Below are 15,713 nucleotides of genomic sequence, written 5' to 3'. Positions count from 1 at the left end.
TCTTTTGTAACTTTCTCCTCCCACCGTCCGACCGCAGTTCCGTAACTCCCTGTCACCGTTCTAACGTCAAACGTTTAAGTAAATCTATTAAGTTCCCGGTATTCGCGCGTCACTAGACGCAATCTTCAAACAAGTTCCTGTGTAAAGAAAAAAAAAAGAAAAAAAAAAGAAAGATGTCCATTCGTCTACGGATTGCCAATTGCAAGGTCATTCACGACAATACAGTTGCGTTTTTTGCTTGGTTTCAATCGCCGTCTCCTTCGAAGACGCGTCTAGCTCGATTCGTGCCGGTCCGAAGATCACCGCCAGTGATCGTCGCCACCGAGGCGAATTCATCACCGAAGCGAATCGTCACTGCTCCCCTGCCTCCCCCAAGTTACCCTAGCGAGTTCTCGGTGTCAATCAATGATGGATATCTCCGAGCTCATCATACTATCGAAGACCTGAAGGGCACACACGCAACCAACGTAGAGCTTCATCGTCTCCGTGTCGCCGTCGCCGTAGGATACCTCGATGTTTCTGTAGGTCTGTATGCAGCAGTAAGTGCCGGTGCCCTGACAGCTGCTGCCGATGTGATTGCACTTCACGTGCTCCAGATCCTTCGGTACCCGGGAACCCCGGGTGTCTGGGATTGACTCCACGGTGTAGTTGCAAATAGAGCTGTTCTGCGCCTGCTTCACTTCCAATTCGAAAACTTTTTCTTGTTCCCTGAATTCATCTTCGTATTGCCAGGTTACGTCTTTCGAATTAAATCTGCGATAGTTTGCGACAGTCGCAAATTTGTTGTGACGTTTTCTCCTAGCAACGAATCTCATCGGGAGCGCGTCAAAGTCGTTGTGCTTGCGCAGGAAATCCTTTCGTAAAGACTCGCGATCTCTCGAATCGTACTCGTGCTTGTATCGACGGAAGGACGTTGGTACTCGCTCCTCCGAGTCCTCGTACTCCAAGGAACGATCCAGAACTTGTGGGTATTCGCGACTTTTCTTCTGTCCTTGGAAATCGTGGTAGTACTCCAGATCGTCATCGAGACGTCCCGATAAATCTCGTGGCAGCGATTCCTCGAAATTGTAATAATTCGAATGAGAGTGATGTCCGTGTCGTCGTCTTAGACTCCGACCTTGAACGAGCGGTATGTTGACGATGACATAGGCAACAAGAACAGGCAGGCAAAATCTGACGCTGAATATCGCCATTGTGTCGATCTGATAAGTTCAAAGAGATCTTCGAAGATTGGCAGTCTTTGTCGATGGCTGTTTTTTTCTTCTTCTTCTTCTTCTTCTTCCTTGACTCTCAATAGCCTGGAATGGATCTCAGCTTCTTCCGAGATTTGCTTTTCGTCACATATAATTTTTTCCAACGCAATCTCGGAATTTCTTTTATTTTTTTAACGTTGTTTTTATCACGTTTCTTAATCACAGTGGAATAATATCTTTTCATTTAAACATCCTTCTCTCTCTATCAATGATGTCAGCTTTTCTTCCGGACACTTTTCAAGTAATAATACAATCGTGATGGAAATAAACGATTGCAATCAGAGATTGCAACCAGAACTGTGATTCAATGAGATTTTTTCAAACTTTTAACCGATCAATTTTCCCACTGAAAATAGATTATTTTCCGGAATTATATTTCGTTTATTGAGCTTTTTTTTGAAATTCAAAATCTAGCGAATATCTCAGCGAGACACTGGAAAACGTGAATACGGGACACAGTATTTGGAATCGAAATTTTTCAGGTTTGACCGACCGTTTGACGGATCTTTCGACCATGCGACGTAAGTTGACAATATTTCGACGATCTAACAATATTTTAGCCTGGATACCGCGCGATTCTCTGTGATGATTCGCCAGTCGAAGTTTGGCATGCGGTACTGACCAGCGCAAGACACGCGAGAGTCTCGGTGACTTTCGGAATTCCCGACGCGGACTTGTAAGACCGAGGGACAAGGCGATTGTCTCTCTTCGTCTCGGTTCGATCGTCTCGCTTAATGGTTTGCTCAAAACTGAGTATTCCCTGATCCCCGAAGGATTTTTTATCCTGCCTGCGAACGTGGGTGGTGTTGCCCCACTTTAACGGGGGCTTGCGCGTGCCGGTACACACGAAGACATGACTAATCCCCCCCTCTCCTTTTATCGGCATCTTGTGCAGCCCCTGCCAGGGTGCCGGGGCCGGGGCCGGGGCCGGGGCCGGGGCCGGGGCCCCGAGAACTGAGAAGAGTTTCTTCGGTCGCGCAGCACGGCACGCCGGCTTCCTCTTCTTCGAGGATGCGCGCCCTCCTCTTTGACGTCAAAGCTCGTTCCCTCTCGATGAACCTGCCGCATCTTCCTCGTCACCGCTACCGCCGCCTCTGCCGTCGCTGTCTGTTCCCTTAAACATGGATTTAGTATCGCTAGCCAATCTCGGGCATTGACGTCACACCTTGGTGTAATGCCCATCTATAGCGGAAAGAGGAGAGACCGAGTGTCTCGTGCTTCGTGGAATCTCGTCCTCAGCAATATCCTCACGTATAGCACCATGAGGCGCGAGGATGGTAATGACGATGACGATTACGCGTGACGAGAGTGCGCGAGGGGAGTTACTTCGAAAGTAGTAATGCAACGCCTTTCCCTTTTGACGTTTACTCACGGCACAATTTTCCCGCGTTGACGCTCGTGCGTCTCGGATACCACCGATCTAGTCACGCGAACGCACGTACCGGCAATTATTTCAAGGGAAAAGACTCCCGGTTACCAATTACTGTCGATTTTTTCCTACAAAACTCGGCACTTCGAGGGATTACCAGTGAGACACTATGCGGAAGGTAAAACACCGGGATTGGACCATTTCATTCCTGATTCCGCGGGCCCGCATCCTATAGATAAAGCTGCGGAAAGGCTTCATTATCTTCAGGTCAGCGAAAAGTTTGAGACGGTATTTTAGACGCTGAGAGCGATATAGGCCTGTCGTCGTCATCGCGACGCGGCTGCCAAAATATTAAAAGTCGCCACCACCTTGCGAAAGCATTTAAAATGACATTTACGTGCAAGAACGTTTGCCCCTTCCATCACTTTCCCTCTCTGAAATAACGCCGTTCTTGCTGTACGTTCGCGTGAACCAGTTGAGGTGGAATCATCGGCCACTCTGGCGGGATACCCGGACATGCCTTCGTTTTTTTTAAAAGGTCGGAGAACACACATGTCGTAAAAGCGCTTAGCATTTTCACTAACTCTTACCATTACCGTTATTTTTTTTTCGTCTAGCGTGAACATGTGTGCGCGTGTATATGCGCGAATATATTTAGACAAAAAATATCCGAAAGATTCTATAAATGTACTAATTTAATCGTTACGAATGGAGGCACGTAACATTAATAAAATGAGATTTTCTAATGCAACATAAATACAGCTAAACATATTTTTTTATTTTAAAAAATCTACTTGAAATAATCAAATTTCGATCTACTTCTCTTCAGCTATTTATTAAATTTTTCTTCATAATTTATTTGTACTACTCTATCGTTGTTTCTTTTTGTATTTGTAAAAAAATTCTATCATTTCACTTTTTCTTCATTCAAAATTGAGGTATTAAAGTTATTAAATAATAAGAATACATTAATTTCCTTTTTTTCATATATTTTCGGACTTTAGTTACAATGCCAGATGGTACCAGGATGTCGGAAAAACAGAGAGAAAGGAGAGTAAGAATAAAGCTGATCCCCGATTTCGCAGATTAGAAATTTAATATCCCAGAATAAATATTAACTTTTTCTAAGTCCGTTCATTTTTTGCAAGATCGATGTAGAAATTTGTTCTGCAACATTATTTATGTTATGGTAATGTTGTTGTTATTTAAACATGTCTTCGAATTTTTGGACGAATCCTATTTAACCGCAAAAAAATTGATATATTCGTCGACGATATTGCAAAAAATTACACGGAGGAGATCAACAATGGAACCGGTTTTCTAAATGATTAAAAAAACAAATAAAACATGCATACGGGGTATTTCGACTTTTAATTCTACATATATTTGGATTTTACATTCTATATATGTGAACATTCTATATATGTGAACACATTCTCTAAGTATTTTATTGTCATCAATTTAATCTGCTGCATTAATTTGCATTATAACGCCTGACTGTGCTATTTTTAAGTTTTTTCGGGTTTTCGGAAATGGGACGTATGTTTACGTATTTTGTACATAAAACTTTTGATATTTACTTTTATTTTACAAATATTCGATTTAAAAAGATTCCGCAAAACAGATATCAGATGTATAAATGAAAGAGGTAAAATATCAAATCTGTAAATAACACACTTCGAAATAACTCCGTTTTTGTTTATATAAATAATTCTGCCGGTAGATCGGTTCTCGTTGGGAAGCTCGCGTGTGTACCGAATTTAAGAACGGAGTACGTGGCGACCGTACAAGCTCTCTTGATGCATTCGTCCATCGGCAGCTGCGGATGATACGCCTTGAAATATGCGAACGCACCCAAAAATGCATCCCCGGCACCCTATCGCATATCGTTACACTTATTATGTAGCTGCCTGAAGCAATTCCGTCTTAAATACATGCCAATCATTTGAATGAATCACTAAGTGAATCAGCGCGTTCCAGTCCAGTCCGGAAATTGACCGGTTGTTCGCTCAAAAGATTGTGGACCGGAAAATACCATCAAATACTTTCACCGTTCCGACCGTGAGAAAGAAATCACGAATCAATTTACAAGATTTGTATAAGCAGGAAATACGGACCGTACGTGTAAATAATAGAACGAAAATTACCGCGTTAAATCTAACAAAAACTTATAGAAAGTATCTTAGAATTATCGCATAATTCTGAGACACTTCATCAAGTTATCGAATAATTAAATTATTAAAATACATGCGTCTTCAAAAGAACGATTTCTTCAATTTTGTTGAATAATGACTCAAACAATTTATCATGAAATCTATCGTGATTACGACAGTTCTATAATACTGTGTATGCAATACGTACGGTAGTATCCACAGGGTGGACTTCAGTAGTGGAAATTCGCGTGATGTTTCTGTTCATTTTCGACGCGTATGCAGCTCCGAGAGGTCCGAGTGTAAGGATGATTGCGTTGCATCCTTTAGCTAGGAACTTGTCCACTACTTGTTGTATATTCGACAGGTCCACAGGTTGAATGCCCGTCATAATTTCCGCCTACAAAAGCGTAATGGAGTCCTTGGAGTATTTCAAACGTCATAACGCTTTGACTCTACTATTTTAGAAAACAAAAATTTAAATTTGGGACATACACTGCGAAAAAGATACCTAAATATTTATTTAAAATATATTTATTTTATTAAAATAAATCTTTATTTAAATATGGCGAAATAAAATTTTTATTTCTGACAAATAAACCATCTATTTTATATTTTTACGATTAATGAGATATATTTCATAGAAATATATATTCCGTCACAATCAAATTTTTTCGTAATTAATAAGTATCGGAGGAAACATCGTAAATACAATAACATTTGTTTTACAATACTTCGACATTTTTCTCTCAAAATATCTTATAAAATTAGAGTATTCAATTCTTATATTAAAAATCGTCTAACAAATGAGATTAGACAACCCAAAAATTCAAAAAATTCTGAAACATTTTATGTGCAAATAGAATAGTTTATCCGTAACACTGAACTATTTTTTGTTCGTGCCATATTTGAGAAGGCAAAATCATCCCTTGAAAAAAATGTAGATTTTTTTGCGGAACTGCCAAACGGTGAGAGATATAAACGGTAGTTTAAATAAAAGTTGCATCTCTTCCTTATATCTACAAAGCGTATATAAGTACCGAAAAATCCGTGTTTTTTTTTTGTTATCCTCCTCTCTCTCACCAGTCTTCAAAATTAAGTTTTTGTATTTTGTGAATTTATATGAAAATACTTCTCCGTAATTTCTTTTTATACATCATAATCGATTTATTTTTTATTTATTTAAAAAAACTCAATGAATTTTTTAAGTCCGTTTTAACAGTTTTGATTATTAAAATGTGATTTTATAAAGCGATATTTAATTATTATTAATATACACATTTCAGACAGTTTTTAAAATTATTTAAGTAAGACGGTATGTGTCTTTACAACTGCACGAATTAGATTAAAGCTAATCAGTGACGTATATGAATCGTAAAAACAGCAACGTACGCATGTATTATTTGAGGTGTTATTTCATTAGATAATTTTGCAAATTGCCGATAAACAAGATATCGCACAGAACTATTTTAACGTTAAATAACGCAGACTTTGCGTCATTTATAATGACTATCATTTGTTACATTAAATGACGCAGACTTTGCGTCATTTAATATTAAAATAGAGTTCCAATATCGTATTTGTCGTGCAATTTGCAAAGTAGTTTGATAAAAATAACACCTTAAGTTAAGCTCGCTTAAGTAACGTATGCGGATCTTGTTGTTAAGATCCGCATACGTTACTGATTAGTTTTAATTGGTTTTCTGTATCTTACATGCAGTTGTGTGTGTGTGTAAGTATTATATATGTATATATATATATACTGTTTGTTTAAATAACTGAAAACGGTCTGGAGTAATTTTATAAAATAATATTAATAATAAATATCGCTTTATAATACCATTTTAATAAATAAAACTGCTGAGACGCAAAAATTCAATGAATTTTTTTAAATGGATGACACATAAATTGATTATGACATATAAAAAAAATTATGAAGACATATTTTCGCATAAATTCACAAAGCACAAAAAATTCAATTTTAAAGGTTAATGATGAAAGTAATACAGAAAATACGATTTTAAAATAAGAATAGATTATGAATATCGGCCTGAAAGACATCTTAAAGATATTTCTGTCAAAAGATTTTGGACCAATTGTTATTTGGGATAATTGACTTTATCATATTGAAAAAAAAAAAAAGAAAAATCGTCCTCATTATCTTATCAATTGTACTTATCGTTTACATACCTCCGTCTCATTGACGCAAAAAATGTCACATAATCTAAGAATTTCCGGATCAGGGTTTTCCAATGCGGGCGCTCCGTTGACAATAGAAAGTCCTATTATTACATTACGCTTACATAAAATTGTATCCATAGCTTTCTCAGAGCCACGATATCGTTAATCCTTATCTTTTTTAGGACTTACGATAACACAGCTTAGAAAGAGGAAGGTGCAGTGTTCGGATATTTCTACATGGAGAAAAAAAAAGCGGGGAACGAACCATGGCCCCGATGTAACTTCAAGGCATGCAGCGTGGCTTCCAGCGGCACTTCAAACTGACATAATAAAATGCTCGCGCTTTGGATCACGTCAACGGCGGAATTCACAAGTTCCGGAGTCAACGATTCGTTTGCACCTAACACGATTACGATGCTGTTCTCACCTGCGAACGTTATTCGAAAGGTGGCTTGATTATTTACTGATGAGACCAAAGAAATTATCTTAACGAGAAGTTAGAAATTATTTCCATTAATTCTAATATTAATGATTTATTCAGAATCGGAGCTACTTGTTTTTCCGCGTAAACAATTTCAAAGCACTCGAAAATACTCTGATTTATAGTTTTACTACATCTAAAACATACCATTTTCGGCAACGGTAATGTGAGCAACACCGCTCTGCTTATCACTTTGTATCTTCACGCGAGATGCGTCTACATTTTCCTTTCTTAAAATCTCTAAATATTCTTGAGCAAACGTGTCGGAACCTAACTGAGATAAGAGATAAAGAATATCGTAATATGTTGTTGTGAAATAAACTGTAATTAATTAGAGAGAAATCATATAAACAATATTAGATAAAAAAACGAATACTATAAAGCTCACTTTAGACGATCTATAATTCACGAACAAATTCGGGATAGAATTCTATGTAATAAATATTGCGTATCGTGTAACATAGAAAACATCTGAAAAAGTAAAATACACACATATAGAAAATATATATCAGTGATATATATTTTGTATGCATGTATTTAACTTCTTCAAATGTTTTCTATGTTACACGCAATATTATAAATAGAATTCTATATCGAACTTGGCCGTGAATTATAGTCGTTATAGATCGTCTAAAGTGGACTTGTAAAAAAAAAAAGCCAAATGTGACACGTTGACTCTATGTAAAAAATAAATGCCTACTGAAGCAATAAGTGCTGTAGATCCAGCAAGTTTAGCAGCTGTTACACACTGATTGGCGCCTTTACCACCGTATTTCTTTTCAAATCTAGTCCCGATTATCGTCTCGCCAGGTTTCGGCAACCGTGGAGAGAAACTAAAAAGCAATAACGTAAATTATAATACGAAGTTGAGAATAAATCTAATTAAGTAAGAAATCCTGTATTCGATCAAAGCGAATCTTAGTGCTTAAATATTTTGGTGTAAATTTATATACATATTCAATTCTGCAAATGGCGCGCGCCGAAATCTTTTCCACTCTTGAAACGCAATTATGAACAAAACTAAAGTAGTAACATCGTATATTAAATTGACAAGTAATTTAATAATATTGATGCTAATAAGCGTCTTATAAGAGTATTAATAATATTATCTTAAAAACCTTTTAATAATTTTATTGTAAAAAAATATCTCAGCCGAGATTCAAATCCGGATCTCCCACAAAAAAATGATAATAGATCTGTTTTTTATTGTTGCACTCTGAACTGGTGCAATAAGTTGAAGTGAAACAAACGTATATTTATTTCACTTTAACTTATTGCACTGTGTGTACTAGTTCAGAAAGTCAGCAATAAAAGACAGACCTAATATTACGATAGATTGTAACTATTTATTATATGTATACATATATATAAAATTAGATTTGGCTTTCTTCAATTAGGCGTGTTAAACACAATAATAAATTACTGCAATGCACAATAAAGAGTAAAGAGAAAGCATTTTTCTTTGCGCAGTTTTAATTACATTTATTATCGTAATTATATACAATATTTATTACAACACAAATCACAATGTAATTGTAATGTTAATAATTAGAGATCGATCGACCACGAGACAGTGTCAACTTTTGCAACGTGCGAAAAAGCTTCGTCCTTACTCACCAGGTAAAGTCAATCATGCACGAACCGACAACGACTATCTTTGGTGCCATACCGCACAGTTTTTAGTCTCTCTTTCGCTTATACAGTTTTCTCGCGAGCAATCAACTCTAATTATTAAAATAAACGTTATTTTCCGAAACGTGATGCTTGCAACAATGATTATTTCTGAGCAGCGTCTAATCGCAAGTAGAACGCACAGATGACTGGCGTTATCGCTGTTTGTCGTTCAACGAGTTCGTAAATCAATAATGAAATGTTTATCGCAGTTATCGGTGGAAAGATCATTTTTTGCTCGTGATCCAACGTATGTACCGCGTGCGGACCCTCGTGACGGTGATGACGGTGACGAGACTCCCAGAGGACGAAATAAGAGAATAAATGCCACAGACACGTGAATTAATTTAAACCGCCGTCTATTACAAAAATAAAAATAAAAAAGATGCTTTATTTACAGCAGCGTTCGCCTTGACGGGGACAGGTTATCTTTCTTTTTTTTTTTACAGTTATCATATCATATATCAGGACGAAGTCACACATTTGCGGGAGACTATCGAAATCAACTTGCACCGCTAGAGAAGCGTTTAAGTATACTCGACGATCGTTATAAATCTCGCGATGGAAAAAACAGCGCGCCTACGTGATCACCCACGTACGTACGCAAGTTTTGGAACGTCTTGACATCGCCATGTATTATCGAGAACGATAGATGGGCAGCTCGGAGTAACAAATTCCGAGTTACGTTACGGCAAGTATCTTATTGTCCGTATTGCATTCGCCATATTGGGTACATTCAGTACTACAACCGCTTACGGAGCGCTTAGCTCTTGCATTTGATAGGCATGTTCCGTTAGATCTCAAAATATAGACCAAACAAGTGCAAGAGCTCACTGAGCCCGATGAACGATGGTGAACGATTGTAGTACTGAATGCACTTACCCATTGTGTTACATGAGAATCCGGTTAGCTGTTCATGTATATGCTAAAGCGATATAGCCCAATAGTATTACTTAGTATACTTAGTATAGTTACTTAGTATATAGTAATTATATTGCATGTGTTGCATTGCAGAATTTTTAAATTAGAGCTGTCGTATATAGAAAAACGTAAACTAGCAGTAGGCAACTCGATTAATCGCAGTCTTACGTTTTCAAAAATCCTCAATTACTACGATTGGTAAATTCACTTGCTTAAGGGTATGTCCACACAAACTTGCATAGTCGCATAAACGTATGTATAACGAAAATTATCTAATCACATTTTACATGCGTCTTTATATAAGAGAAATGTGATTGGATAATTTTCTTTATGCATACGTTTATGCGACTATGCAAGTTGTGTGGATATATCCTTAGGGTCTATCCAGAAAGATTAACATGTATAGCTGCATAACTAAATGCGTAAAGATAATTATCCAATCGCATAATTTTTATTAAAGACACGCGTAGAATATGCGATAATTTTCTTTACGTATACATTTATGCGGCTATGTAATAGCGTATTCAATTTACTGACTCGATCCAACTCCGAGTTAACGGTCTGTTCTGTTTAGCTGCTAAAGAAGAGATAAACTGTGCAAGAAATGCAGCTAAAAAGAACAGACTATTGACTTAAAACCAGATAGAGTCAGTAAATCGAATATGCTATATAAGTTTATCTAGGAAAGCCTTTAATTTTACAGCTATGTTCTGTTTCCAAGTTCTTAAATTTTGTATATATATATATATATATATATATATATATATTCATGATAGTGTAGAAACTATTCCGAGATCTCAAACGAAGAAAGAACTGATCATTCGCAAAATTGTTCAAATGCGATTTATTAATTTTTTTCTCCGATCGAGATCTCGGAGAGACTTATTTTATTAGTATTGTAGACACAAAGCTTTAATAATAACCGATCATAATTTGATTTTATGGAGTAAATCGTTATTTTAATCTTCCATCTTTATGAGACGTATTTAGGCTACACTGTTAGAAATGCTTTCTTTACATGTAAAATTGTAAACGAAGCTCGTGGTGAATGAACGAAATTAAAAGTAATGAATGATTTAACCGAAAACTAAGTTATACAGTAGTTACTTAAATGTAATAAACGTGTACATTAAATTTCATAAAATTTTATAAAAAGTATACATTAAATTTTATAAATTTTTATGGAAAATACATTAAATATCATGTACATGTACACAAATATACTTTTCAGTTATAAATACATTAAATTTAATGTCATGAAATTAAATTCAATCTTATGTAACTTGAAAGTACATACATTAATAAATTTCATGAAATTTTTAACAGCTTGTAGGGGAGCCCGGGGCGAGTTATCGTACAGGGTTGATTGTCAAAATGCTTATAAATAACTCAAACAGGATGTGGCAGAAAAATTCGTTTTTTTTTTATTATAGATTGTTGATGTAATATTAATAGTATAAAATGATTTGCACCAAAAGCATTGTGTATATTATTTACAACTTTTAAGAAAATTAAGTTAGTGAGTAAATTTTTCTTATCGTCTATTTTGTTGTCTGATAACTTTTTGGCATTATCAATCAAGATTTCTGTGTAATAGAAAATGGCATGTCTTAGACAATTTTTGCTATAGTTAATTAATCATTATTCTCACAAAGTTTATAAATATAATCTTTTTTACTAAAAACGGTCATATGGGTTAGATTGTCCCAAATGAGCTATGATTAGTTGTCATACATCAGTGATTCTGTGAGACGTGTCTTGATCGCGGTCCATTAAAAAGCAGATAGAAGAAATAATACTAAAGAGGAGGCACTTAGGATGACGCTGATTGCACATAATGTAGCTTCTTTATTCCTTTTTATTCTTTATGACCAGGTTACGTCTGAATTCTGGCATCAGCGAATTCTCTCGTTTAGAGGTTAAGTGAGGTTAAGTGAGTTATAATTATGGAGCGAAATAAAAAAAGAAAGACGAATAGCGGTAAAACTCCACCTGATTTTGAGAGCTGTTTGAGCAGTGAAAATACATAATTTGTCCATTGGACAAGCTATTTTAGAATTCAATATGAATTACTTTATATCGTTATTGCAAGAGGATTCCAGAAGAGGATTGTTTACATGAAAACGTTGCTATTCCAACAATTCACATGGATTATACTAAATTTAAGCAGATTTTTACTGATTCTCAGAACAGCAATTAGTGAATATATTCTATATACTTCGGATATTTATTTCGGTCTTTCTCCTAAGGAGATCAGAATTTTGGCTTATAATCTAACCTGCTATAACTCAATTGAAATGCCTCCGTCTTGGTATACAAATAAGTAAAATGGCAGGAAAGGATTGGTTTTATGCATTTATAAAACGTTACAGTAAACTTTCAATTCGAAAACCAGAAGCAACAAATAAAGCAAGAGCTACCCCTTTCAATAAAACTAATATTGCCCTTTTACACAAATTTGGAAAAGATTTTATCACGTCACCATTTTAATCCTCAAGACATATGGATTATGGATGAAACAGGAGTCACAACAGTCCAGATACCAGATAGAATATTTGTTCGAGAAAGCAATATTTGCTACAAGAAAGTAGGAAGCATTGTTTCAGCTAAACGCAATTTTGTTACTCTGACTTGTGCTATACCTGCAATAGGAAATCAGATACCACCTTTCTTTGTATTTCCTCGTATACATTTTAAAGATCATTTTATCACATTAGGTCCACCTGGATCAAGTAATATTACAAATAAATCAGGTTGGATGCAAGAAAAAGATTTTGAACAATTTTTGAGACACTTTCATAGTTACGCAAAATGTACAACTGAGAAATCGATTCTATTGCTGTTGGACAAACAATTTGCATCTCAGTGTTGAAGGAATAAATTATGCAAAACAAAACAGAATTATAATGCTATCTTTTCCACCGCATTGTTCACACCAGTTGCGACCATTAGATAGAATAGTATATGGACCATAAAAAATACGTCAACTCTGCTTGTGATGCATGGATGTTAAATCATCTTGACTGCAACATGTCTATTTATAATATTCCTGAAGTTGTTGCAGTTGCTTATCCACTTGCGATAACACCAGCAAATATTTAAGCAAGCTTTAAACGCACTGGTATATTTTGTTTTAATAAGGAAATTTTTACGGACTTGGATTTTGCTCCTAGTTATAATACAGATAGACTACTTTCTGAGAAAAATTGGTTAGTATAAAATATTAATATGATATTAGTATAATTAGTGTAAAGTTAACGTAATGATACAATTTCAGCAATAGTAGTGAACAGCGAGCTATATAACAAGAAATGCAGCAAACATGATGGAAATAAGCAATCCTTCAGGAAATATTTGCTAACCGTCTTCTGCATCAAACCAAGGTTTTGAACAATCAACTTTAGAAAATATTCGTCCTTTTCTTAAAGCTGGTCCACGGAAGAATTCTCGACAAATGGCAAGAAAACGAAAGACAATTATTCTTACTAATATACGAATAAAGCAAAACTTGAACTTAAAAACATAGGAACTAAAAAGAAGAAAGAATTAAACGTAAAAAGGAAATTATTTAATAAAACAGAAGACAAGAATATCTTCTGTCTAATCTATTAAAAAATCTAAGAAATCTAAACAAAAAAATTAAGAACTAAAAAAGGAATACTAATATTGAAACAGATGTTATGAAAGAGGAAGAATGTTTCTGTTTAGTTTGTACAGAATCCTACTTAAATAGTTTGCCTAATGAAAATGGGTTCAGTGTAAATGTAAAGGATGGTCTCACAGAGTATGTGTCTCTAAAGCATTATATTATGTGTGTCAATACTGTGAATCATAACTTTTAAGTATTGCAGATTACTGAAAGTTTTACGGTTCTTCTTTTAAATATACAGTATCTTTTATATTAAAGAGTATATATGAACTAGTATATATGGATTCATTGATTGGAACCCGCATGCTTCAGAAACGGTACCTTTTCGTTTAATTTAGATAATAATACAAATATTTCTATATATAGATATATTGAGATTCCTTTCGATATGTGATATTTTTTTTAAAACTATTATAAACTTTAATATTATCTTTAGAAACTGAAAAAGTATTATTTTAGATAATAATCTCTAAAAAGACTACATATTTTATGTTTATATTACATAATTATATTTTTCGAATAAAAGTTTGTATTTTATAATTAAAATAATCATTGCAAAAATACGATAATTATTATTATTTGTTCAAATTGTAAACCAAGTCCCTTTCTTGGCAAATTTATAAGCTGAAGTGAATAAATTATATTCTATTATTATTTGTTCAAATATAAAACTAATGTTTAAAAAAACTATTTTTTTTGCATATTTTATTTATATAAAACTGTGACAATCAACCCAGAGTATGGTGTAAAATGTCACATTTGCACAACTTTACTTAAAATTGAATAATTTATTTGTACGATGATCAAAGTAATTTTTTTTTATACCTAAAAGATGTAGGTATATTATAACGTATATAATATTTTAAAATCTTGCATTCATTTTTTTCTAAAAATCACTAATCAAAAACTGTAACAACCAGCCCCGGTTTCCCCTACGTTCGAAATTGATGCTCTCCGGCTCATGCGCTGTAAGCTTAACATTCTATCTTCTTTTTACGAGTAATGAGTGATAAAGCTTACAACATGTTATAAGTGTCAATTTCAAAGGCAAACTTTAATAAAATCATTCCATTGAATGTATCTATTAGTGGTGCAACCACTCACTGAGTAGCTAAGTACTAATTGTAAATAGCAATCGAAGGTAATTGGTTGAATCTAAATAAGATAAGAACCAATCATCTTTAATTGCAACTCAGTAAGCGCTCACGTTATAGGATGCACCTATATCTACCTTTAATAAGAGTCTGAACATAAGCCACATTTTAAATGAAAGATCTCTTATAGTTTTAGCAAAAATGACGCGAAAGAGATCGAAGAACATACATTCACTATTTCTTTCTCTTTCTCTTTTTGTTCTATCTATCTTTTTCTTATCTTTTTCTATCTTTCTCTCGTTCAGGAGTTATTAATTCAAACATGGCGGACCAATAAAAAATGATTATTTCGTGTCCAAAGTCCAGACTTTTATTAGAAGGTCTCTACTCTCTAGATGCACCAAATGAATGCATTTATCGGACTTAGCAGTTGAATAAGCGCTTGCTGTTATTGTGTATTCTTCTATTATAATAGATCATCCAATTAAAAGTTTAAATCTAGAATACACTAATAGCAAGCGCTCACTCAACTGTTAAATCTACTGATCGCGTCCATTGTTGTCTCATGATGTAAAAAGAAAGATGTATATACATTTCCCATGGATTCGCGGTAGGAGAAGGAATTTCAAATTTGATTAGTTATTCCAATATAGTATATACTATTGTGCTATTATACGCAGAAAATGCATTTTGGGGCAAATTTTATTAATTATTTACTCGTTTCCAGTATTACAATCGTTGTTATACGCAATGTTACATTTTTCTTTTTACATCATAGATTATTCTTGGTGCGTTAAAGATGGATTCATTAACATGAATTTCTCTGCGAAAAAAATATAAGCAATTATATATTCGATGTAAAAAATATATCAATGTATTCAGTAAAAAAAGCTTTGCATAATTGTTGTATAATTTTTCAATATAATTGGTTTCTGCTCTTAGTT

General features: G+C 34.6%; 2 protein-coding genes across 2 annotated transcripts; both read right to left on the bottom strand.

The window, feature by feature from the left end:
- Window positions 1-230: 230 nt before the first annotated feature.
- Window positions 231-1,210, bottom strand: LOC108763050 (uncharacterized). The gene has a single exon (XM_018510350.1). The coding sequence runs from the start codon at window positions 1,191-1,193 to the stop codon at window positions 399-401; it is 795 nt and encodes a 264-aa protein (XP_018365852.1). The 5' UTR covers window positions 1,194-1,210; the 3' UTR covers window positions 231-398.
- A 2,771-nt stretch (window positions 1,211-3,981) lies between these two features.
- Window positions 3,982-9,788, bottom strand: LOC108763025 (ribokinase). The gene is made up of 7 exons (XM_018510314.1): window positions 9,052-9,788; window positions 8,135-8,267; window positions 7,582-7,708; window positions 7,219-7,380; window positions 6,963-7,054; window positions 4,984-5,172; window positions 3,982-4,498 (listed from the first exon to the last, which is right to left on the bottom strand). Exons 1-7 carry the CDS (start codon window positions 9,099-9,101, stop codon window positions 4,322-4,324), a joined length of 930 nt encoding a protein of 309 aa, XP_018365816.1. The 5' UTR covers window positions 9,102-9,788; the 3' UTR covers window positions 3,982-4,321.
- Between the last annotated feature and the right edge of the window lie 5,925 nt (window positions 9,789-15,713).

Source organism: Trachymyrmex cornetzi, unplaced genomic scaffold, assembly GCF_001594075.2.
Source record: "Trachymyrmex cornetzi isolate Tcor2-1 unplaced genomic scaffold, Tcor1.1 scaffold335, whole genome shotgun sequence".
NCBI classification, from domain to species: domain Eukaryota; kingdom Metazoa; phylum Arthropoda; class Insecta; order Hymenoptera; family Formicidae; genus Trachymyrmex; species Trachymyrmex cornetzi.
This window is presented reverse-complemented; position numbering and strand designations above follow the sequence as displayed.

What these genes read in the sequence shown, in the direction of transcription:
- LOC108763025 (XM_018510314.1), bottom strand. Translation starts at nt 9,101, where the DNA reads ATGGCACCAAAGATAGTCGTTGTCGGTTCGTGCATGATTGACTTTACC. An exon ending in GAAGTTACATCGGGGCCATG is followed by an intron (nt 7,055 to 7,218) that starts GTTCGTTCCCCG and finishes ATGTAATAATAG; the next exon opens with GACTTTCTATTGTCAACGGA. An exon ending in TCCACCCTGTGGATACTACC is followed by an intron (nt 4,499 to 4,983) that starts GTACGTATTGCA and finishes GATATGCGATAG; the next exon opens with GGTGCCGGGGATGCATTTTT.
- LOC108763050 (XM_018510350.1), bottom strand. Translation starts at nt 1,193, where the DNA reads ATGGCGATATTCAGCGTCAGATTTTGCCTGCCTGTTCTTGTTGCCTAT.